A 23,682-nucleotide genomic window follows, 5' to 3' on the forward strand; every position below is an offset into this window, starting at 1 on the left:
CAAGGGGAGGCAGAGTGCAAGCCGGGTTCCTTCCAAGGCACTAAACCCCCTCCCCCATCTTGCCGAGCCCTCGCTCAGCTCCTGCCTGGTGCCCCGCGCTGGGCTGGGTGAGGCTGGAGGACAGAGGTGACAGACCCACCTGCCCTGCAGGAGCTCAGCGTCTCTTGAGGAGCCCGAACAGGAATGAGAAGAGAAGCGGGACCACGGCCACACGGAGTGATGGGTGTGGATGGTGTGGAACCAGGGACGAGGGGCCCAGAGGGGGCCCCAGCCGTCCTGGAAGGCCTCTTAGTGGAAGTCGGGCACAGGATGGCTTCCCCTGGACACATCTCACCTGCCTGCCCAGATCAATGGCTCGACGTCACCCCTGAAAACGGTGTCTCCCTCCAGAGTCGGGGAATGGGGAGGAGGCGCTGTTCCCTCCCCAGTCCCTCCGCCCCTCCCTCCTTCAGTCCCTGTTAATGAGCCAGAGCTTCCTGACACTGGTCTGGGCGGAGCCCCAAGGGTCAAGTGTGGTTGTCTAAGCTGCCTGGCCTGGCCACCAGTCAGCCCCTCTCAGGCCAGGGGTCTCCTGCTGGCTCCAACGGGTGCACTCCCCACGCAGACCCGTCACCTGGCCACGGGACCCTGCCTGGAGGTGCACCCCTCCAACCTGCCCCCAAACCCCCCAACCAACCCAGCTCCAGGAGGCTGTAAAGCCCAGGGCAGGCTCCTGCCACCCCTCTGGCCCTGCCCAGGCCCTGATCACTGTCCCCCGCGCCCAGAGAGCTCCTGGTCCAGGGGCACAAACCGCAGTGTCCAGTACCAAGTGACCAGGTCTCCTTACTGGACTAGGAACCGCGTGCAGCTTTGCAAAGCAGGCAGATGAACCTGCCTCGTCTAGTCTCTACAACACTCTACGACAGGAATTTAACTGTCTCCATTTACAGCTGAAGAGCGGGGATCAGAACCCACATCCCTGGACCCATGCTAAACCTGCAGGTTCACGGAGCGGGGCTCTAAGCAAATCCCGCCCAGGTCTGCCCTGACCTCCGGCCTGCGCAGCACATCTGCGCGCCGAGGCAGTGCGCACGCGCGCCACGCTCCTCCTCCCAGGCGCGCGGACTACAACCCCCAGGATGCACCGGGCATGACGACCTCGCAGAGCCCTTTTCAAACCGGCCAATCGCAGCGCGTGCTGCTCCCGTCGCGCCCAGTTTAAATCCGGGGCGGAGGCGTGTGGGTCGGGGCGTCACAGCAGGTACGGGTGTGGGGCTCTCCGGGGGGGTTGGGGCCGGGCCAGGGCGGGGTCGGGGGAGGGGGGGACCCCCGCAGAGGTCCCCGCGCATGCTCCGTCGGGACTGTGGTAACCGAAGCCCCCAGCATACGTGTCGGACTACTTCGGGATCCGTTGCCGCCGCCCGAGTGTCCAGGCCTGGCTCGGACGCGCAGCCGCCGCCGTGGAGGAGCGCGGTCCGGGGTGCGGGGTGCGGGATACGGGGTGCGTCGTGGAGGGTCTGGAGCTGCAGCCCAGGTGGCTTCTAGGCCCGAGTCCCTGTCCGCGCTGCCGGACGCACGCTGCTGGGCGCCCCTGAGCGGAGGACCTGGGCCTGGGCCGATCCCTGCTCATCTGCCCCCTCCTCCCTGCTCACCTGTCCCCCTCCTCCCTCCTTACCTGTCCCCCTCCTCCCTGCTCACCTGTCCTCCTCCTCCCTCCTTACCTGTCCCCCTCCTCCCTGCTCATCTGCCCCCTCCTCCCTCCTTACCTGTCCCCCTCCTCCCTGCTCACCTGTCCTCCTCCTCCCTCCTTACCTGTCCCCCTCCTCCCTGCTCACCTGTCCTCCTCCCTGCTCACCTGCCCCCTCCTCCCTGCCCCCTCCTCCCTGCTCACCTGTCCCCCTCCTCCCTCCTTACCTGTCCCCTCCTCCCTGCTCACCTGTCCCCTCCTCCCTGCTCACCTGTCCCCTCCTCCCTGCTCACCTGTCCCCTCCTCCCTCCTCACCTGTCCCCTCCTCCCTGCTCACCTGTCCCCCTCCTCCCTCCTTACCTGTCCCCCTCCTCCCTGCTCACCTGCCCCCTCCTCCCTGCTCACCTGTCCCCCTCCTCCCTCCTCACCTGTCCCCTCCTCCCTGTTCACCTGTCCCCCTCCTCCCTCCTTACCTGTCCCCCTCCTCCCTGCTCACCTGCCCCCTCCTCCCTGCTCACCTGTCCCCCTCCTCCCTCCTTACCTGTCCCCCTCCTCCCTCCTCACCTGCCCCCTCCTCCCTGCTCACCTGTCCCCTCCTCCCTGCTCACCTGCCCCCTCCTCCCTCCTCACCTGTCCCCTCCTCCCTCCTCACCTGCCCCCTCCTCCCTCCTCACCTGCCCCCTCCTCCCTGCTCACCTGTCCCCTCCTCCCTGCTCACCTGTCCCCCTCCTCCCTCCTTACCTGTCCCCCTCCTCCCTGCTCACCTGCCCCCTCCTCCCTGCTCACCTGTCCCCCTCCTCTCTCCTTACCTGCCCCCTCGCCCCCCTCCTCCCTGCTCACTTGCCCCCTCCTCCCTCCTCACCTGTCCCCTCCTCCCTGCTCACCTGTCCCCCTCCTCCCTCCTTACCTGTCCCCCTCCTCCCTGCTCACCTGCCCCCTCCTCCCTGCTCACCTGTCCCCTCCTCCCTGCTCACCTGCCCCCTCCTCCCTCCTTACCTGCCCCCTCCTCCCTCCTTACCTGTCCCCCTCCTCCCTGCTCACCTGTCCCCCTCCTCCCTCCTTACCTGTCCCCCTCCTCCCTCCTTACCTGCCCCCTCCTCCCTCCTTACCTGCCCCCTCCTCCCTCCTTACCTGCCCCCTCCTCCCTCCTTACCTGCCCCCTCCTCCCTGCTCACCTGCCCCCCTCCTCCCTGCAGACACAGACTTGCTGGTAGCTCCGGGATGGAAGGAGGCGGCAGCGGCGGGCCCCCAGCCCGCCAGGCAGGAGGAGCGGAGACGGAGGTTCCCAGGAAGGATGGTACGTCTGGTCCTGCAGCGCGTGGCGGGGGGGGCGGGGGGCGCTCAGTGGGGGTCGGTGGAAGGGTCCTCCCGTGAGAGCTGGATGTGCTCATAGGGGCCCGGCCTGTGCTCTGCACCATGGGCTCACGGTGCCCGTCGTCCAGGGCTTCACCTCCATCCCCCTTGTTTGTGAAGTCTCCCCGAGGAGCAGGGCGCGTCACTTCCTCTTCTGATTCCCCGTGGGCTGTGCTGTCACTGCCCTCCCGCGGTGGGTGTCTCGTGTCCTGCTGTTGCACATGCCGCTGCCACAGGTAACTGGACGGTCTGTGGGAGACCTTCCGGGAGGAGGCTCCTGGGCCGGAGGCGGGCGCCTTGGTTTTGGTAGGTGCTGCCAGGCACCCTGGCAGTGCCGCTGGGACGGGTGGCAGACTCCCTCTTCCCACAGCCAGCCTGCCGGGTGGGAAGTGGGAGTTCGCGCGAGGTTTCTTTGGCGTGACTTTTATTTTTTGAGGGAGGCTGAGCTTCCTGGCATAGGTGTAAGAACTCTCCATTTTACTCCCGTGCGTTTCACCTGTTCATGTTCTGTGTCCGTCCGTCCATCCCGCTGTCAGTTGTCTTCTTAGCGGCGTGCGGGCACCGTTCACGAGGGCAAACATGCTTGTCCCTCTGAATGGTGTCTTTTAACTTGGCTCCTGGTGGCTTTGGCCAGGCAGAGGTTTAAATCATTTTTTACGTATCGGACCAGCAGCCTTTCCTGTACGGCCCCCAGTTGGGTGTCACAGCCCTCCACGCTCAGCGTGTAAAACAATGTCCCCTGGCTAATGACTCTTTCAGGGTTTCATTTTTTAAAATTATATCTTCGTCTTATTTGAAACTTAGCCTGGTATGGTATGAAGTGTGGACCAAACGTTATATATACATATATTTTCCCCACAACTCAATACCATTTACTGAACAATTCGTTTTCCCCTTTCATTTGATGTGTTACTTTTATGATACACTAAACTTTTTATATTCACCTTGTCTGTTTCTTGTTAGGTTTCTTCATAGGTATTTTGTATTTTTTGCTGCTGCTGTAAATGGGGTCTTTCTCCCATGTATTTTCTAGATAGGAAAGCCATTGATTGCTGTGTGGCTCGGTTGGTTGGAGCATCGTCCCCATACACCAACAAGGTCGAGGGTTCGATTCCCAGTCAGGGCACATGCCTAGGTTTCGGGGTCGATTCCCAGTCAGGGTGCTTACGGGATCGATGTTTCTCTCTCACATCAGTAAAACATACCCTCGGGTGATGATTGAAGAAAAAAACGCTAAATAACAAAATAAATCCTGTTTCCTAGGAAATTATCCATTTCAGTCAAATCCTTATGTATGTGCATGGAGTTGAGCAAACGAGCCGATGAGTCTTTTAATGTCCTCCCTCTGGTTTGTTTTGTTTATTTCTTTTGTGCATTTATGCTTCTCCCTTTCCCTGATTGAGTCTAGTTAGGATATTAGGATATTTTCCGTTTTATGGTTTTGCTGAGCATGCTGTGTTGTTTATCAGGGACCAGTGAGACATGCGTGGTGAAGGCCTGTGTGAGTTTGATTGAAGTGTCAGTTCCTTAGCTGGACAGTGGGAACGTGGGAGAGTTGGACGTCTGTGTCCTGGAGGAGCTCACAGTCTCGTTGGGGCCACAGGAGGGGGGGTCTGGAGCCATTTACGGACTGAACGGTGAGGCGGCGCAGGTGGAGGGCAGCGCCTGGTGCTGCGGGAGCCCCGGCGAGGGGGGGAGGGGGAGGAGCAGGAGGTCCCCCAGCAGAGGGACCCCGGCCGGAGCCCGTGCTCTGTGAGGGGGGTCGGGCTCAGGAGGCACCAGGTGGGAGTGTGGGTGGGGCACACGGTGCAGTGTGGGTGGGAGCTCCGATGGGCTCGAAGAAGAGGTGACAGCCAGCAGGCCCCTCCACTTCTGGAGTCCCTGTGCAGTTGAATAACACGGAACCTGGTTCCGAGGGGAGTAGCTGTTTGTGGTTGGGAAGCGGGGTTATCGGAAAACGTCCTGTACCTGACGCTGCCTGGCGAGCCGGGTGAGCCGCGGGGTGACGGCGAGGGCAGGTCAGACCGCGTCTGTAAACCCAGGCCTTGGGCTTTGGAACCGCTTAGCAAACACGGAAGAGCCGATGCTATATTTTAAAAAGGAAATGGAAAAAAAAAAGATAATCTAGAGCCCCCTATGAAAATGTGACTATTAAAAATGATGGGATCCAACGAAGGGCTTGTATGCATGCACGTAAGCATAGCCAATGGACGCAAGACACTGGGAGCGGGGAGGCCGGGGAAGGCCAAGGGGGGACAAAAGGAGACACATGTACTACTCTTTGTAATACTTTAAGCAATAAAACAAAATTAAAAAAAAAAAGATGGTAAGTGACGCTGTGGGGAGTGAAGTTGGTCCTCGTGGTGATAGCGATAGAGACGATGTTTTCCTGTTTATCAGCCCGCCCTAAAGTAACGGTGACTCTCCCCCCAGACGTCCTGCTTCTGGCCGATGAAAAGTTTGACTTCGACCTGTCGCTGTCTTCTTTGAGGTAAGAAGCTGCGTCTTCTTCCCTGGCCTCGGGCATAACCACAGTCAGTGAACTCTCCCACGCACAGGCCAGCGCCACTCACAGTCCTTCTCTCCCGAAATAGTGCGAACGAAGACGATGAGGTCTTTTTTGGGCCCGTTGGGCACAAGGAAAGGTGTGTCGCCGCCAGCCTGGAACTCGGCCACCCAGGTCCAAGCCCCCCACAGCCTCCTTCCTCGGTGTCAGAAAGTCCCTTCCGCTGGAGCCCTCTCGCCGGGGAGAAGTTCGTGGAAGTTTACAAGGAAGCGCGCCTCCTGGCCCTGCAGATCGAGAGCAGCAGCCGGAGCGCGGCGCCCCCGGCCCCGGCCGGGCCCGAGGACACGGGCAGCCAGGGCGTGGAACGGTTCATACAGGAGTCGAGGTTAAAGATGCTCCTGTTCGAGAGAGAAAAGGAAACCCAGAAAAGCCCCAACTCCCTGAAGAGGGAGACGTACTGCCTGCTGGACAGTCCCGCCAGCAGCCCGCAGCTGCCAGGAAGCCGGCCCGCCTCGGGCGTGGGCCCCGCCAGGGCGCAGGGCCCACCGCGCTCTTCTCGGCCTTTGCCCGTGGAAACAAGCCCCGCTCGCCCTCCGCGCCTGGCAGTCCCTCAGAAAAAGGTGGCCAGCAGGTTGCCGCCGCCCCGGGCCTCGTCTGCCAGGGGAGGGAGCCTGCCCGTGGCCGCGGAGAAGGTAGGCACGGCCGCCCCACGCTGACCCGGCCTGGTTCCGAGCCTGTGGTTCAACCCAGGGGGTGGGGGGCTGGGGGTGCTGCTCCGAGGGCTCATAGCAGTGGGGGAGCAGCGCCTGCGGGGACTGGGCTTGGGGTGGACGTGGGCCCGGCCGCCTTGCTAATGTGAGGCCTTGAAAACACCTCCTCCGAAGTTCTGGTTGACGTCTTTTCTTGGATTTTGTCACAACGTTGGACGTTCACCCAATTCATTTACTTAATAAGCAACTTCCAAAAAGTCCCCCTCCCGGGATAGCCATGCGTCCTGCTCCTCCCCTGTGACTCAGTTTCGACGCTTTACTCGGGGGTTAGCAGGGGACTGTCCTGGGAGGTGGCAGTGGACAGGGGTGCCGGTGGGGTGGTCGGCCAGCGCCGGAGCTGTGGTCCTGGAGGCTTGGGGGCAGCGGGGGCTGTGGACTCGGCGGGGTTCTCTCTGAGGAGTGGCTGCAGCCTGTGCCTGGCCCTCTGCTCCCGCCCTGGGCAGGCCTCCGCTGGGCCAGGCGTGGAGCACTGACGCTGTGACGTGGTTAGCGGTTTAGGTGAATGCAGCGCCTCACCAGGGCCTAGAAATCCTTTCTTCCCACTCCAAGCTCACCTCCTGCACCACACGACCCCCCTGCCAACCCCGGAGGGCCGGCTGCAGCGCCTGCAGAGCCGGGACCAAGGGGCGAGGGGCGTGCCTGCAGCGGTGCCGAGCGAAGCCCTAGGGTGTGCATTTGTTAAGCACCCGGCAGCACTCACATTCCACTGTGACATTTTCAGCCTCCAAAAGAGAAGCCGGCCAGTCCTTCCAGGATGAAAATCCCACACGAGAAGGAACCCCACGGGGACAAGGCCAGGGCAGCCCAGGATGCCACCACCCTGCCAGCCAGCAGGAGCCACTTGGTCCAGAGCAAGCGATCGCTCCCTGCTCCAAACAAGGTGGGTGGCAGGGGCTGCGGTGGCGGGGCCTGAGCGAGGGCGTGAGGGCAGCGTTGTGTGTGCGCGGGGTCTGAGCGAGGGCGTGAGGGCAGCGTGTGTGTGCGGGGTCTGAGCGAGGGCGTGAGGGCAGCGTGTGTGTGCAGGGTCTGAGCGAGGGCGTGAGGGCAGCGTGTGTGTGTGTGTGTGCGGGGTCTGAGCGAGGGCGTGAGGGCAGCGTGTGTGTGTGTGTGTGCGGGGTCTGAGCGAGGGCGTGAGGGCAGCGTGTGTGCGAGAGGTCTGAGCGAGGGCGTGAGGGCAGCGTGTGTGTGTGTGTGCGGGGCATGAGCGAGGGCGTGAGGGCAGCGTGTGTGTGCAGGGCCTGAGCGAGGGCGTGAGGGCAGCGTGTGTGTGTGCGGGGTCTGAGCGAGGGCGTGAGGGCAGCGTTGTGTGTGTGTGTGCGGGGTCTGAGCGAGGGCGTGAGGGCAGCGTGTGTGTGTGCGGGGTCTGAGCGAGGGCGTGAGGGCAGCGTGTGTGTGTGTGTGTGTGTGTGTGTGTGCGGGGTCTGAGCGAGTGCGTGAGGGCAGCGTGTGTGTGTGCGGGGTCTGAGCGAGGGCGTGAGGGCAGCGTTGTGTGTGTGTGTGCGGGGTCTGAGCGAGGGCGTGAGGGCAGCGTGTGTGTGTGCGGGGTCTGAGCGAGGGCGTGAGGGCAGCGTGTGTGTGTGTGTGTGTGTGTGTGTGCGGGGTCTGATCGAGGGCGTGAGGGCAGCGTTGTGTGTGTGTGTGTGTGTGTGTGCGGGGTCTGAGCGAGGGCGTGAGGGCAGCGTTGTGTGTGTGTGTGTGTGTGTGTGTGTGCGGGGTCTGAGCGAGTGCGTGAGGGCAGCGTGTGTGTGCGGGGTCTGAGCGAGGGCGTGAGGGCAGCGTGTGTGTGCGGGGTCTGAGGGAGGGCGTGAGGGCAGCGTGTGTGTGTGTGTGTGTGTGTTGTGCGCGCGGGGTCTGAGCGAGGGCGTGAGGGAAGCGTGTGTGTGTGTGTGTGTGTGCGCGGGGTCTGAGCGAGGGCGTGAGGGCAGCGTGTGTGTGCGGGGTCTGAGCGAGGGCGTGAGGGCAGCGTGTGTGTGCGGGGTCTGAGCGAGGGCGTGAGGGCAGCGTGTGTGTGTGTGCGGGGTCTGAGCGAGGGCGTGAGGGCAGTGTGTGTGTGTGTGGGGTCTGAGCGAGGGCGTGAGGGCAGCGTTGTGTGCGGGGTCTGAGCGAGGGCGTGAGGGCAGCGTGTGTGTGTGTGTGTGTGCGGGGTCTGAGCGAGGTCGTGAGGGCAGCGTGTGTGTGTGTGCGGGGCCTGAGCGAGGGCGTGAGGGCAGCGTGTGTGTGTGTGTGCGGGGTCTGAGCGAGGGCGTGAGGGCAGCGTGTGTGTGTGTGTGTGTGTGCGGGGTCTGAGCGAGGGCGTGAGGGCAGCGTGTGTGCGCGGGGTCTGAGCGAGGGCGTGAGGGCAGCGTGTGTGTGCGGGGCCTGAGCGAGGGCGTGAGGGCAGCGTGTGTGTGTGTGCGGTGTCTGAGCGAGGGCGTGAGGGCAGCGTTGTGTGTGTGTGTGCGGGGTCTGAGCGAGGGCGTGAGGGCAGCGTGTGTGTGCGCGGGGTCTGAGCGAGGGCGTGAGGGCAGCGTGTGTGTGCGGGGTCTGAGTGAGGGCGTGAAGGCAGCGTGTGTGTGTGTGTGTGTGTGTGTGTGCGGGGTCTGATCGAGGGCGTGAGGGCAGCGTTGTGTGTGTGTGTGTGTGCGCGGGGTCTGAGCGAGGGCGTGAGGGCAGCGTTGTGTGTGTGTGTGTGTGTGTGTGTGTGCGGGGTCTGAGCGAGGGCGTGAGGGCAGCGTTGTGTGTGTGTGTGTGTGTGTGTGTGCGGGGTCTGAGCGAGGGCGTGAGGGCAGCGTGTGTGTGCGGGGTCTGAGCGAGGGCGTGAGGGCAGCGTGTGTGTGTGTGTGCGGGGTCTGAGTGAGGGCGTGAGGTCAGCGTGTGTGTGTGTGTGTGTGCGCGCGGGGTCTGAGCGAGGGCGTGAGGGCAGCGTGTGTGTGCGGGGTCTGAGCGAGGGCGTGAGGGCAGCGTGTGTGTGCGGGGTCTGAGCGAGGGCGTGAGGGCAGCATGTGTGTGCGGGGTCTGAGCGAGGGCGTGAGGGCAGCGTGTGTGTGCGGGGTCTGAGCGAGGGCGTGAGGGCAGCGTGTGTGTGCGGGGTCTGAGCGAGGGCGTGAGGGCAGTGTGTGTGTGTGTGGGGTCTGAGCGAGGGCGTGAGGGCAGCGTTGTGTGCGGGGTCTGAGCGAGGGCGTGAGGGCAGCGTGTGTGTATGTGTGTGTGCGGGGTCTGAGCGAGGGCGTGAGGGCAGTGTGTGTGCGCGGGGTCTGAGCGAGGGCGTGAGGGCAGCGTGTGTGTGCGGGGTCTGAGCGAGGGCGTGAGGGCAGCGTGTGTGTGCGGGGTCTGAGCGAGGGCGTGAGGGCAGCGTGTGTGTGCGGGGTCTGAGCGAGGGCGTGAGGGCAGTGTGTGTGTGTGTGTGTGGGGTCTGAGCGAGGACGTGAGGGCAGCGTTGTGTGCGGGGTCTGAGCGAGGGCGTGAGGGCAGCGTGTGTGTGTGTGTGTGCGGGGTCTGAGCGAGGGCGTGAGGGCAGCGTGTGTGCGCGGGGTCTGAGCGAGGGCGTGAGGGCAGCGTGTGTGCGCGGGGTCTGAGCGAGGGCGTGAGGGCAGCGTGTGTGTGCGGGGTCTGAGCGAGGGCGTGAGGGCAGCGTGTGTGTGCGGGGTCTGAGCGAGGGCGTGAGGGCAGTGTGTGTGTGTGTGGGGTCTGAGCGAGGGCGTGAGGGCAGCGTTGTGTGCGGGGTCTGAGCGAGGGCGTGAGGGCAGCGTGTGTGTGCGGGGTCTGAGCGAGGGCGTGAGGGCAGTGTGTGTGTGTGTGGGGTCTGAGCGAGGGCGTGAGGGCAGCGTTGTGTGCGGGGTCTGAGCGAGGGCGTGAGGGCAGCGTGTGTGTGTGTGTGTGCGGGGCCTGAGCGAGGGCGTGAGGGCAGCGTGTGTGTGCGGGGCCTGAGCGAGGGCGTGAGGGCAGCGTGTGTGTGCGGGGTCTGAGCGAGGGCGTGAGGGCAGCGTGTGTGTGCGGGGTCTGAGCGAGGGCGTGAGGGCAGTGTGTGTGTGTGTGGGGTCTGAGCGAGGGCGTGAGGGCAGCGTGTGTGTGTGTGCGGGGTCTGAGCGAGGGCGTGAGGGCAGCGTTGTGTGTGTGTGTGCGGGGCCTGAGCGAGGGCGTGAGGGCAGCGTGTGTGTGTGTGTGCGGGGTCTGAGCGAGGGCGTGAGGGCAGCGTGTGTGTGTGTGGAGTCTGAGCGAGGGCGTGAGGGCAGCGTTGTGTGTGTGTGTGCGGGGTCTGAGCGAGTGCGTGAGGGCAGCGTGTGTGTGCGGGGTCTGAGCGAGGGCGTGAGGGCAGCGTGTGTGTGCGGGGTCTGAGGGAGGGCGTGAGGGCAGCGTGTGTGTGTGTGTGTGTGTGTTGTGCGCGCGGGGTCTGAGCGAGGGCGTGAGGGAAGCGTGTGTGTGTGTGTGTGTGTGCGCGGGGTCTGAGCGAGGGCGTGAGGGCAGCGTGTGTGTGCGGGGTCTGAGCGAGGGCGTGAGGGCAGCGTGTGTGTGCGGGGTCTGAGCGAGGGCGTGAGGGCAGCGTGTGTGTGTGTGCGGGGTCTGAGCGAGGGCGTGAGGGCAGTGTGTGTGTGTGTGGGGTCTGAGCGAGGGCGTGAGGGCAGCGTTGTGTGCGGGGTCTGAGCGAGGGCGTGAGGGCAGCGTGTGTGTGTGTGTGTGTGCGGGGTCTGAGCGAGGTCGTGAGGGCAGCGTGTGTGTGTGTGCGGGGCCTGAGCGAGGGCGTGAGGGCAGCGTGTGTGTGTGTGTGCGGGGTCTGAGCGAGGGCGTGAGGGCAGCGTGTGTGTGTGTGTGTGTGTGCGGGGTCTGAGCGAGGGCGTGAGGGCAGCGTGTGTGCGCGGGGTCTGAGCGAGGGCGTGAGGGCAGCGTGTGTGTGCGGGGCCTGAGCGAGGGCGTGAGGGCAGCGTGTGTGTGTGTGCGGTGTCTGAGCGAGGGCGTGAGGGCAGCGTTGTGTGTGTGTGTGCGGGGTCTGAGCGAGGGCGTGAGGGCAGCGTGTGTGTGCGCGGGGTCTGAGCGAGGGCGTGAGGGCAGCGTGTGTGTGCGGGGTCTGAGTGAGGGCGTGAAGGCAGCGTGTGTGTGTGTGTGTGTGTGTGTGTGCGGGGTCTGATCGAGGGCGTGAGGGCAGCGTTGTGTGTGTGTGTGTGTGCGCGGGGTCTGAGCGAGGGCGTGAGGGCAGCGTTGTGTGTGTGTGTGTGTGTGTGTGTGTGCGGGGTCTGAGCGAGGGCGTGAGGGCAGCGTTGTGTGTGTGTGTGTGTGTGTGTGTGCGGGGTCTGAGCGAGGGCGTGAGGGCAGCGTGTGTGTGCGGGGTCTGAGCGAGGGCGTGAGGGCAGCGTGTGTGTGTGTGTGCGGGGTCTGAGTGAGGGCGTGAGGTCAGCGTGTGTGTGTGTGTGTGTGCGCGCGGGGTCTGAGCGAGGGCGTGAGGGCAGCGTGTGTGTGCGGGGTCTGAGCGAGGGCGTGAGGGCAGCGTGTGTGTGCGGGGTCTGAGCGAGGGCGTGAGGGCAGCATGTGTGTGCGGGGTCTGAGCGAGGGCGTGAGGGCAGCGTGTGTGTGCGGGGTCTGAGCGAGGGCGTGAGGGCAGCGTGTGTGTGCGGGGTCTGAGCGAGGGCGTGAGGGCAGTGTGTGTGTGTGTGGGGTCTGAGCGAGGGCGTGAGGGCAGCGTTGTGTGCGGGGTCTGAGCGAGGGCGTGAGGGCAGCGTGTGTGTATGTGTGTGTGCGGGGTCTGAGCGAGGGCGTGAGGGCAGTGTGTGTGCGCGGGGTCTGAGCGAGGGCGTGAGGGCAGCGTGTGTGTGCGGGGTCTGAGCGAGGGCGTGAGGGCAGCGTGTGTGTGCGGGGTCTGAGCGAGGGCGTGAGGGCAGCGTGTGTGTGCGGGGTCTGAGCGAGGGCGTGAGGGCAGTGTGTGTGTGTGTGTGTGGGGTCTGAGCGAGGACGTGAGGGCAGCGTTGTGTGCGGGGTCTGAGCGAGGGCGTGAGGGCAGCGTGTGTGTGTGTGTGTGCGGGGTCTGAGCGAGGGCGTGAGGGCAGCGTGTGTGCGCGGGGTCTGAGCGAGGGCGTGAGGGCAGCGTGTGTGCGCGGGGTCTGAGCGAGGGCGTGAGGGCAGCGTGTGTGTGCGGGGTCTGAGCGAGGGCGTGAGGGCAGCGTGTGTGTGCGGGGTCTGAGCGAGGGCGTGAGGGCAGTGTGTGTGTGTGTGGGGTCTGAGCGAGGGCGTGAGGGCAGCGTTGTGTGCGGGGTCTGAGCGAGGGCGTGAGGGCAGCGTGTGTGTGCGGGGTCTGAGCGAGGGCGTGAGGGCAGTGTGTGTGTGTGTGGGGTCTGAGCGAGGGCGTGAGGGCAGCGTTGTGTGCGGGGTCTGAGCGAGGGCGTGAGGGCAGCGTGTGTGTGTGTGTGTGCGGGGCCTGAGCGAGGGCGTGAGGGCAGCGTGTGTGTGCGGGGCCTGAGCGAGGGCGTGAGGGCAGCGTGTGTGTGCGGGGTCTGAGCGAGGGCGTGAGGGCAGCGTGTGTGTGCGGGGTCTGAGCGAGGGCGTGAGGGCAGTGTGTGTGTGTGTGGGGTCTGAGCGAGGGCGTGAGGGCAGCGTGTGTGTGTGTGCGGGGTCTGAGCGAGGGCGTGAGGGCAGCGTTGTGTGTGTGTGTGCGGGGCCTGAGCGAGGGCGTGAGGGCAGCGTGTGTGTGTGTGTGCGGGGTCTGAGCGAGGGCGTGAGGGCAGCGTGTGTGTGTGTGGAGTCTGAGCGAGGGCGTGAGGGCAGCGTTGTGTGTGTGTGTGCGGGGTCTGAGCGAGGGCGTGAGGGCAGCGTTGTGTGTGCACGGGGTCTGAGCGAGGGCGTGAGGGCAGCGTTGTGTGCGGGGCATGTCTCTGAATGACAGTCGGGTATGAGGTTGAAGGGTAATGCCCGGGAGGCGTGTGGTGAGGCGTGAAGAGCAGGCCGCGTGCGGTGGGGCCTGGCCTCTGCCCTCGGAGTGTGCGGGTCAGGAAGTCGCCTCCCTGGCACCGAGGGTCTGACCCGGGGCTGCTCCCGCGGCCTCACCGGGCCCTGCGCGGGGCGAGGGACGCCCGTGTCTGCAGCCTCAGCTCCTCGCAGGCCTGGCCTCGCCGTCCCTCTGCCGTCGGCTTCGCACGGTGGCCACGCAGCGTGCGAGCTTGTCAAGCTGCCCCAGCTGGGCCCACGGCGACTGACCCTGGGCCTGGGGGCTCCACGTCCCAGCCGCTCCCCACGGCGGCTCAGGCCACAGCGCATGCCGCTTGTCCGTCTTCTCTCATTTGAGATGATAATTATTCATTGGTTAAAATTTAATTAAAACCCGACTTTCGCAGAAACAAGAGCGGGAGGCTAATGAGCTCGTTGGTGATTTTTAACGTTTCGTTCCAGCTGGGGCTGAAGAAGACGCAGCTGAGGCCGCCCGGTGGCGCGGGGGGTCCTGCACGACAGCCCTGCCCCCGGGGGTCTGTCCCGGGCGGGAGCGCCAGCCTGGGCGCCTCCCCGGCGGCCGGCAGAGGTAAGGCGGCAGGCGCTCTGCTCCGACCCGGCTGGCCATCCCTCTGAGACAGCTTTTAGACCCGCTTGGGCTCAGCAGAAGGTTCTGGAAGGCTTGTGGTCTGAGGCGGGAGGGGGTCAGCGTCCCTGCCCTTTGGGTGCTTCCCCCCTGGGGAGAGGCTCACACAGAGGGCATTGCCGTGTTGGGGGTGCGGCCGTCACAAAGGGGCGTGTGCGGGTGCCTGAGAGCAGCCCGGTGGGGGGCCACGGGGCGAGGGCATAAGAACAGGCTGTGCGGGGGAGGTTAGTGCCGAGGACCCTCCCCCTCCTGGAGGAGGGGCTGCCCCTGGTGGGGAGGGCAGGCCCCCTCGGAGGCGGCGGGAAAGGCCTGGTCTGTAGGAAGGACTCGCCCTCTCCAGGCTCCGCCTGCCGTCCAGGCACACGGCGTGGCCTGTGCTCGGTGTGGAAGTGGGAGCTGTGATTTGGAACTGACCGCGTGGGGCGTTCGGGAACCCAGGTTGTTTCCTTGTCTTGAGGGCTGAGGGGAGACCTCCCGCTGTTCTGTGGGCCTCAGCTCGGGAGGCACGTGGCGCAGCAGCTCTGAGGCACAGGTTAGGGCGCCCGACTGCCGCGCTGGGGCAGGTGTCTGCACTCCTCGCTCTGGGGAAGGTCGGGGCGACTGACTGGGGCTCTGTCCACAGCAGAACCCCTGCAGCCGAATCCGGGAGTGTGGGAGTGGCTGGATCTGGGATCCGGGAGTGTGGGGGCGGCCGGATCTGGGATCCGGGAGTGTGGGAGTGGCCGGATCTGGGATCCGGGAGTGTGGGGGCGGCCGGATCTGGGATCTGGGCGTGTGGGGGCAGGAACATGGTGCTAATCATGTTCTTAAGGTGCTTTTGTGATTTTTTGCTAACGCTCACCCAAGGATAGTTTTTCCACTGACTTGTAGAGAGAGTGGAAAGGAGGGAGGGAGGGAGAGAGAAACATCGATGTGAGAGACACATGGCCTGGGTGCCTGCCGCATGCACTGGACAGGGGCCAGGGAGGGACTTGCAACCCAGGTACAAGCCTCTGCCCGGGAATCGGACCTGAGACCCCGTGTCTGGGAGCTGGCGCTCTCCCCACTGCACAGCCAGCCAGGCTTAGGGTTTTCTTTGAGAACCTTTGCTAGAGCAGCCGAAGCAAGACGGGTCCAAGTGAGAGTGCGGCTCGGCCCGAGGGGCGAGGAGGCGTGGACTGGAAATGAGAACCTCCCGCGGGACCAGGCGGGAGAGGAGAACACGGCCCTCGTGCCGCTAGCGGAGGGAGAGGGTTAGAGACCGTCTCCCGGGAGGGCGAGTGGCTAGAAATCAGGTGCACGGGAAGCCTCAGAAGAAAAGTAGGGCCGGTCACGGCTGGGCAGCCGGTGGGCACCGTGTTGTGGGAACGTGGAGGAGGCCGCTGAGGGCAGCTCTGCCGCCCGCGCGCGTCTGGCTCAGCACGTGCTGCCCGTGGGCTTTCGTTCCGGCAGGGGCTGCGGCGGGCTGTCGGCCCTGCTCAGCCGAGGAGCATGCCGGGATAGGGGTGCTGACGGCTGACACTGGTGGGACAGTCCCAGGGAGGAGGGTGGCCCCAGGCGTGTGGACAGCCACGTCCGGGAGGTAAGGAATCGGGCTCCTCCCACTCACCCGGAGTGTGATGAGGAGATGGTCCCCGGGCACAGGTCCCGCCTCACTAGCCAGAGCCTGGCAGCCAAACCCCAGCGCTGGTCCAGGCGCCGCTCCTGTGGGATCGCCTCGAGCCGCTGAAGGACGTGCCCTGTACGTCGTGCTGCTGATGCAGTAGATGCCGTTGGGACCACAGGACTCACCACTGCAGTGCGGGAGACGCAGCCGGCGGGGCGGACTGTGGAGCAGCTGGGCGGGTCTGATTCGAGGGGAGACGAACGGTGCTCTGAACACAAGCCGAAGGGAAACTTTGGGTCCAGTGCTCGTCAGCCCCGCTTGGTCCCCACAGGAGGCAGCTCCCCCTTCAGTTCACTCCGGGCAGGCGGCACTGGCCGGCGAGGTCACCCTGCGCCCCGGTCGGGACACAGTGACTCAGGGCCAACTCCAAGGCCGCCTGTGCAGCCACCGCCGCCTGCAGAGCGAGAGGAACGTGAGCAGTTTATCAACAGGCACCGAGGCCTCCCTCGCTCGCAGCAGCTGCCTTCAGGGGCGTGGTGGGGGTGTCCTGACCCTCAGAGGGATGAGGTGGGGAGGCGGCCCTCAGGCAGCCACGCTCCAGCTGACCTTTCTGCAGACACCTGCCGTGGGCCGTTTGCCCGTCGTGCGGGTGCCGCCTGCCAGCCACACGCAGCCCCTCTTCCCGGTGAAGCAGCGCTGCCTCACGCCGTTAGGCCGACCCGGGTGGTGGCTATTGGCAGCCGAGGACTCGCGCCCCGGTCTCTGCGGCTCGGGGCGACAGCGCTCATCCTGCAGCTGGAGGGTGAACGCAGGGCACACAGACGGCCAGCTGAGGAGGAGCTCGGCCCCCACGGGTCGGCGGGAGCCCCCACGGGTCGGCCGGAGCCCCCACGGCATTGGCGGGAGCCCCCACGGCATCGGCGGGAGCCCCCACGGCATCGGCGGGAGCCCCTCAGCAGCTGGGCTCCCACATTGGGGAGTGAGAAACCTGGGCATTCTGATGGAGGCGCAGTTTCAATAGCCTCACACAAAGAAGTCTGCAGGTGTATTACGCACAGTCCCAGAAATGGGGGCAGTGAGCCTGGAAAGGCAGCCCCCACCCCAGGTCACGGGGAGCAGGAGACAGAGCAGGAGAGGCGTGGGGGGAGGTCACTGGCGTTGTGCAGGCTTACGTCTCGGTGGTTATTTTTAAAGGTGCCCAGGAAAAGCACAACAGGAACCTGGGGTGGCAGTGCTAAGCTCAGGTCCTGTGTAAGGGACGGGCCCCGGGTGCGAGCGGGTCTTGGGTGCGAGCGGGTCTTGGGTGCAAGCGGGCCCTAGGTGTGAGTGGGTCTTGGGTGCGAGCGGGCCCCGGGTGTGAGCGGGTCCCTGGTGTGAGCGGGTCTTGGGTGTGAGCGGGCCCCAGGTGCGAGCGGGTCTTGGGTGCGAGCGGGCCCTGGTTCGAGCGGGCCCTGGGTGCAAGCGGGTCTTGGGTGCGAGCGGGCCCCGGTGCGAGCGGGTCTTGGGTGCGAGCGGGCCCCAGTGTGAGCGGGTCTTGGGTGCGAGCAGGCCTCGGTGTGAGCGGGCCCCGGGTGCAAGCGGGCCCCGGGTGCGAGCGGGTCTTGGGTGCGAGCGGGTCTTGGGTGCAAGCAGGCCCCGGTGTGAGCGGGCCCCGGGTGCGAGCGGGTCTTGGGTGCGAGCGGGTCTTGGGTGCAAGCGGGCCCCGATGCAAGCGGGCCCTGTTTCGAGTGGGGTTGTCATCCTGTAAAATGCCCGGCAGAACTCCCTGCGCTGCATCCTCACGGCGCTCCAGGGGGTGGGGTCAGTGCCGACGTGGGATCAGGAGGAGTGGGGCCCGGTGAGCCCTGGCCGTGACCGGGTGGCTGTGGAATGGCCCTAGGCACACGCGCTCGGCCACGGGCAGCCTGGTTGCCCTGCGTGTGAGGATGCTGCCTGATGGACACAGAAGGTTGTTCCCCACGTCCTGTGCTCCCTTGTGCGGAAATCGCCCTGACGTCGCCGTCTACACTGGGAAGCGTGTGAAGTCGACGCGCTGAGGAGAGCACGTCTCCCGTGCGTGCTGACCCCACGAATTAGAAACAGCAGAGCCTGAGTGACACCCAGACTGTGTGTCTCCCCTTCCAGCCAAATCCAGCGAGCGCCCCAGCGTCTCTGCAGCCCGCGCCCGGCCTCCCGACCCCCGCCAGTCGGGCCGCGCGAGAGCCCCCGCCGGCCGGCCGGTCGCCGAGCTGCCCGCGGCGCCCCCCGCCCTGGCTCTCACGCAGCCGCAGACGCCGGAACAGGGGGGCGGGCGGCTGAGCCCTCGGCCCAGTCTGCCCCGCCCTCAGCTGCGCGGCCCGGGCAGCGCCAGGCGGGCCTCCTTCCTGATTTCCCAGACGGCGCCGCCCACCCCGACGGGTCAGTTTAAAATCCCCGCGTTTCCTCCCGGTGAGTAAACGACAGATTTTAATGGGGTTTTAAAATAATGAACCAGTTGTATTTAAAGTTTATAAAATCGTATTTAAAGTTGGAAAGCCGTGGTGACGGCCTCTGCGGTCCTCGCCCTCCTCCGCCCCGCCCCCACGCACACGTGCTCCTCTGCTGCCCTGGAGGCGCTCTCGTGCTGTTTCAGCGTTTTGATTATTACACATTTTCTTTTTAGTATATTTGTATGGATTTCAGAGAGGAAGGGAGACGGAGATAGAAACATCCATGATGAGCCCTAGCCAGTTTGCTCAGTGGATAGAGCATCGGCCTGCAGACCAAAGGGTCCCAGGTTCGATTCCGGTCAAGGGCACGTACCTTGGTTGCAGGCTCCTTCCTGGAGCCAACCAGTCGATGTGTTTCTCTCACATCAGTGTTTCTCTCTGTCTTTCTCTTTTCCACTCTTCCTAAAAATCAATGGAAAAATATCCTCAGGTGAGGATTAACAGATAAATAAAAATAAAACTTATTTTTAAAAAAAGGAACATCAATGATGAGAGAGAATCATGGATCGGCTGCCTCCTGCACGCCCCACACTGGGGATGAGCCCACAACCCGGGCCTGTGCCCTGACCGGGAATTGAACCGTGGCCTCCTGGTTCACAGGTTGATGCTCACTGAGCCACACCGGTGGGCACAATGGGAGGGGACACTGCAGGGCAGTGCCTCGCCCGCCCTTCCCCTTGGGGCTGGGGCCTGGCCCTGCGACCTTGGACGCCCCTGAGAGTGGGAGCCAGTGTCGTTAGGGGTGACGCTTGGGGCTGCAGCCTGGGGTCTCGCTCGGCCCCCACCCGCCTGTCGTCACCTCGAGATGAGGAGAGAGCACCAGAAACACTCGTCAGCCACAGGCCTCGTGGCAGCAATGGGACCTCCAAGGATGACTGGGGTGCCCTGGATCAGGGAAATGAGGACGCGGGGACTCGGGGGGCTCGCCTGGAGCCAGCCCCTTAGCGCTGCTGCCATGGGTGAGCGCCTGCTGACCTTGAACCCGGCCGAGTCGAGTCTGCCTCGTCTTCATCTCGTTCCCAGCACCTCCTGCCTGCGGTGGCAGCCAGCCCGAGGCGGGTGGCAGGGCCCCTCTTCGGCACCAGCGCTGGGCCGGAAGACCTGCCTGGGGGTGGGTCCCCCGGGGGCTTGTCTGAGCGTCTTTTCACGCCACCCCCGGCACCTTGGGAATATGGCCCGGCACCTTGGGCCTGGCCGCCTGATCTGTTGGACTGACTGACCTCCTCTCCCCCTCAGGTGACAGCACGACGCCTAGGTTCTCTGGGGCACGGAGGCTGCAGTCCTGCACGTCGGCGGGAAGGTAATGACCGACGTGACTATAAACACGAACCACCTGCTGACGGCTCACAGCGCTCGGCAAACGCAGGCCCCACCGCCCGCCACACTGTGCGCCTTCGCCCAGGCTCCCGGGGCCCCTCCTACATCCACCAAGGGTCACGGGTACGGTTTCGCCTCTGGCGGCACAGACCCCAGGCTGAGGGGTGGTCTCAGCCGGGCGCACGGCGCAGCCGCCTTCACAGCGTTGGGGTGCCCGTGCAGCCCCAGAAATTCCGACGGCTCTGGGTGCAGACCTGCCCCGCAGGCCTCCCACGTGACCCATCTGTCCCGCAGTGGGGACCGCTGGTTGGTCCCTAGACGCGGTTGAGTCCCAGCTCCCATTCCTGCTTAGAGCTGGTGTCGGTGGCCACACTTCTGACCCCTCGGCCGTGTGGTGGGTGGTACTGAGCCCAGCACTGCAGGTCCCGCGTAGGAATGTGTGCGCACAGCCCTGGGAGGTCTGGCCCGTGCGGGAGGCGCGCAGACCCACGTCGCCTTTATCGGCACAGATGCTCCCGGAAGACATCCAGGGTAAGGCCACCAGAGCCAGCGCGAGCACAAAGGCGTCAGCAAGCCCCCCTCCCGCCCTGATGACCGGGTCCCCGCTGCTCGCTGAGGACGGGTGGCGGGGGACACAACCCCAGCCCTGCTCAGTCCTGTGCCATAAAGGTGGGGGGGGGGGGGGCAGCGATCCCAGGCGGGTCCTGGCCTGTGCTCCGAGGCCAAGGTGGGAGCGCTGCTGGACTCGGGGTTGGGTGGGCCAGACAAGCCCTGGGCCCGGACACCGGGGCGGCCTGGTCCTGGCTCTGCCGGCAGCCTGGGCTGCCTGCGCATTGGCACCCGCGTCTTGCGTGTGGACTTGAGGCACGTCATGGGGGGGCCGGTGCTTGCTGTCCCCTCCAGCGCAGCGGGAGCCCACCCCTCAGATGGCCGCCTGCTCGCCCACCGCCCTGCTTCCTTTTCGCAGCGAGGACAGCACCCGCCTCTCAGGGTGACTGGATGCCACTTGTTTGTGGCATTGTTTTTTTAAAAAATATATGGATTTTTTACAGAGAGGAAGGGAGAGGGGTTGTTAGAAACATCGATGAGAGAGAAACATCAATTAGCCACCTCCTGCACACCTCTTACTGCAGATGTGCCCGCAACCAAGGTACATGCCCTTGACCAGAATCGAACCTGGGACCCTTCAGTCCTCAGGCTGATGCTCTATCCACTGAGCCAATCCGGTCAGGGCTTGTGGCTTTATTTTTACTTGCTTCCCCCGGAGCGTGTGGCGGCGCTGCCAGCGTCTGGGATGAGGGACGTAGGGCGGATTCGAGAGCCTCGCAGGGCGCGGCCAGCAGCGCTGTCGGCCCCTCCTGCCCGGCCTGGAGGTCCCCGGCCAGGGGGGGTGCAGGTCCGGTCAGGGTCTGAGAGCAGAGCCTCCTGGACAGATGGCGGAGCCGGGGGTGTCCTCCCCGACCCCATGTGTCGGGGGCCCGGACTTGCTGACTAAAGCAACAGCGACTGGACCCCGCCTCGACATAAACCCAGGCCCTGCGGCGGGGGGGGGGCGGGGGGGGGCGCGGGAACAGGTGCCCCGGCGAAGCGTCTGTGTTCACATCGGCTCTGCTGGCCTTAACCGGCTGTCCTGTGGGGCTGTCTGCCAGTAAAGGAGGCGTCGGGCTCCGGACCTCTCGTGCAGTGCAGCTGTCCCCAGGCCCCTGTAACGTTCAGGCACGTCTGACGGCGCCTGTGAGGACAGCGGTGGGCCTGGCCCCGGAGGCACCGGAGGCCACGCCAGGCACGGCGGGCGGCAGGCACGGACCCACCGGCTGTGCTGCTGGAAGCTGTTCTGCGGAAACGGCTTCCCGCCGCGTGAGCACCTCGGTCTGTGACGACGGCCGTGCTCCACGGTCCTGTCCTCCCAGGGTGGCCCCCAGCACTCCCGCACCGCGCCCCTCAGGGCCGGCCAGGACCCCCGCCGGCACCACACGCGCGTCCGGCCTGCCCACGCCCGCCGGCCGTCGGCTCTCTGGCCTCCCATTGGTGACCCCTAGCACCGTGCCCAGGACCCTGGCTTCTCCCCTGTGCGTGTCCACTCGGCAGCTGTCATCTGAGCCCCGGAGGACGTCTGCAGGGAGGTAAGAGGAGGTCGCAGGGAGGCGAGACGAGGCCGCAGGGAGGCGAGAGAGGAGGCCGCAGGGAGGCAGAGAGGAGGCCGCAGGGAGGCGAGAGAGGAGGCCGCAGGGAGGCGAGACGAGGCCGCAGGGAGGCAGAGAGGAGGTCGCAGGGAGGCAGAGAGGAGGTCGCAGGGAGGCGAGACGAGGCCGCAGGGAGGCAGAGAGGAGGCCGCAGGGAGGCAGAGAGGAGGCCGCAGGGAGGCAGAGAGGAGGCCGCAGGGAGGCGAGACGAGGCCGCAGGGAGGCAGAGAGGAGGCCGCAGGGAGGCAGAGAGGAGGCCGCAGGGAGGCAGAGAGGAGGCCGCAGGGAGGCGAGAGAGGAGGCCGCAGGGAGGCAGAGAGGAGGCCGCAGGGAGGCAGAGAGGAGGCCGCAGGGAGGCAGAGAGGAGGCCGCAGGGAGGCAGAGAGGAGGCCGCAGGGAGGCGAGAGAGGAGGCCGCAGGGAGGCAGAGAGGAGGCCGCAGGGAGGCAGAGAGGAGGCCGCAGGGAGGCGAGAGAGGAGGCCGCAGGGAGGCAGAGAGGAGGCCGCAGGGAGGCGAGACGAGGCCGCAGGGAGGCAGAGAGGAGGCCGCAGGGAGGCGAGAGGAGGCTCCAAGGGGATAGGATGAACTGCCCCAGGGAGGGGCAGCAGGCCCAGCACCAGCCGCACAGACTCCCACTCACAGGCCTTCCCTCCGCCCGCAGAGCTGCGCCGGGGAACGGGGGCAGCCAGGCAGGGGCCCCAGGCTCCGACGTGTCCTCGGACGGGAGTCTTTCTCCGGCTGTGCCGCAGGCTCTCAGCTTTTCTCCAGAGAAGAGCGAGGCCGCCGGTTCAGAAAGTGCTGCCGTAGAGCGAGCGCTGGACGCGGCCCAGCCCCCTGAGGCGCCCCCCCGAGAGGTAAAGGAAATGACTCCTGGTCGTGGGGCCGCAGAGCCAGCCTGTGCCCGGTGACCCGAGCGCCGGGTGCAAGGTCGAAGGGGAAGTGGGGGGGTGAGCTCAGTGGGAGCACCAGGGTTGGCCACTGGCAGGAGGGAGGTGCACGGGGCGGGCAGCTCTCCCCAGGGCCCATCCCCGCCCTCCCGGCTCCCACAACACGAGCACCTGGCATTGCCAGCTGCTTCCCGGTGACGGCAGGAAGCGCGAGCGGTGCCTCAGTCCCTGTGCCCCTGCAGGCTGTCCTCGTGGACGTCCCGCTGGGCCAGCACGTCACGCCAAGCACCGGGCACCCCCTCGGCGACCACCCTCTCATCGACCTGAGCCTCACCCCAGAGGCTCCCGTGGCTTCGGGACCTGGAAGTCGGCCTCTGCTTGACCTCCTGGCGAACACCCTGGACACGGACAGGAAAGCCACTGCCAAGCCGCTCCCCGGGGTGGGACAGGTGAGGCGGATGGGATGGGTGAGGATGGGATGGGTGAGGGTGGGACGGGTGAGGCGGCGGAGGTCCCGGCTTTGGCCTCAGGGGGTCTCGGTTCTGGGTTTGCTCCTCAATTCCCAGACATGTGACCCTGGAGTGGCCTTGGAGGCCTCCGAGGGCAGCAGGCCTCGGGCCCACCTCATCCCTGGGCGCCAGAGCTCCAAGTTCCCGCCCCCTGAGGAGTCCTGCCCGGGCCCCGGGGGTGAGGGGCATAGCTGTTGAGGGACCAGGTGCTTCGGGGGGTGGCGTTTCCTCCCGCTTCCCCGTGCCCCTGGGAGGGTGCATGGCTGGGAGGCCCGCGGCAGGGCGCCTGCTCACCCCCTTCCCTCGCAGCTCATAGACCTGTGCTCGCCGCTGATCCAGCTGAGCCCCGAGGCCAACAAGGAGAACGTGGACTCGCCGCTCCTCCGGTTCTGAGGGCAGAGCCGCCTTCACCTCCGGCTCCCTGTGAGCACACACCGTCCGCGCGTGGCTCCAGCCCTCAGACGCCCGCTTTAGGAGAAATTATATTGGAAAAAAGTTTAAAAACCTCAGGGAAATTCCCCGGGGGTGGGGCCTGTGGGATGGGGCGTTGGCCACCTGTGGTCACTGCCGCCACTCCCTGCGCGGTGCCCGTCGGAAGTCCACATGAACTTTATGAATCTTTTTTATGTAAAATAGCAAATGACTATTTTAAGAACTAAGTTTGTATAAAAGTTAAGTATTCTAGGTTTAAGTTAAATTGTAAAATAGGCGAAAATATATTAAAGCATATCTTGGTTTCAAATATTCATGACTTTTTATCATTCTAATCCGCATGCGATGTGAGATTTATATTGTCCAAACTTCAAAATGTACTGTGGCTGCCGATGGGGGCCGAGGGCGCGGCGCTGGGTGAGGCCAGGCTGAGAAGCCCGAGGGGCCTCACTGGTACAGGACCCTTAAAGGG

General features: G+C 65.3%; 1 protein-coding gene across 1 annotated transcript; it reads left to right on the plus strand.

The window, feature by feature from the left end:
• Nucleotides 1-1,326: 1,326 nt before the first annotated feature.
• GTSE1 (G2 and S-phase expressed 1) lies at nt 1,327-23,517 on the plus strand (the record flags this gene model as incomplete). Its single annotated transcript, XM_081083762.1, has 12 exons — nt 1,327-1,466; nt 2,863-2,963; nt 5,453-5,510; nt 5,614-6,217; nt 7,017-7,175; nt 13,646-13,772; nt 17,539-17,841; nt 19,119-19,182; nt 21,110-21,322; nt 22,044-22,255; nt 22,495-22,718; nt 23,088-23,517. The coding sequence occupies 12 exons, from the start codon at nt 1,327-1,329 to the stop codon at nt 23,169-23,171; spliced, it is 2,289 nt and encodes a 762-aa protein (XP_080939888.1). The 3' UTR covers nt 23,172-23,517.
• Between the last annotated feature and the right edge of the window lie 165 nt (nt 23,518-23,682).

Source organism: Myotis nattereri, assembly GCF_964212035.1.
Source record: "Myotis nattereri genome assembly, chromosome: 2".
NCBI lineage: Eukaryota > Metazoa > Chordata > Mammalia > Chiroptera > Vespertilionidae > Myotis > Myotis nattereri.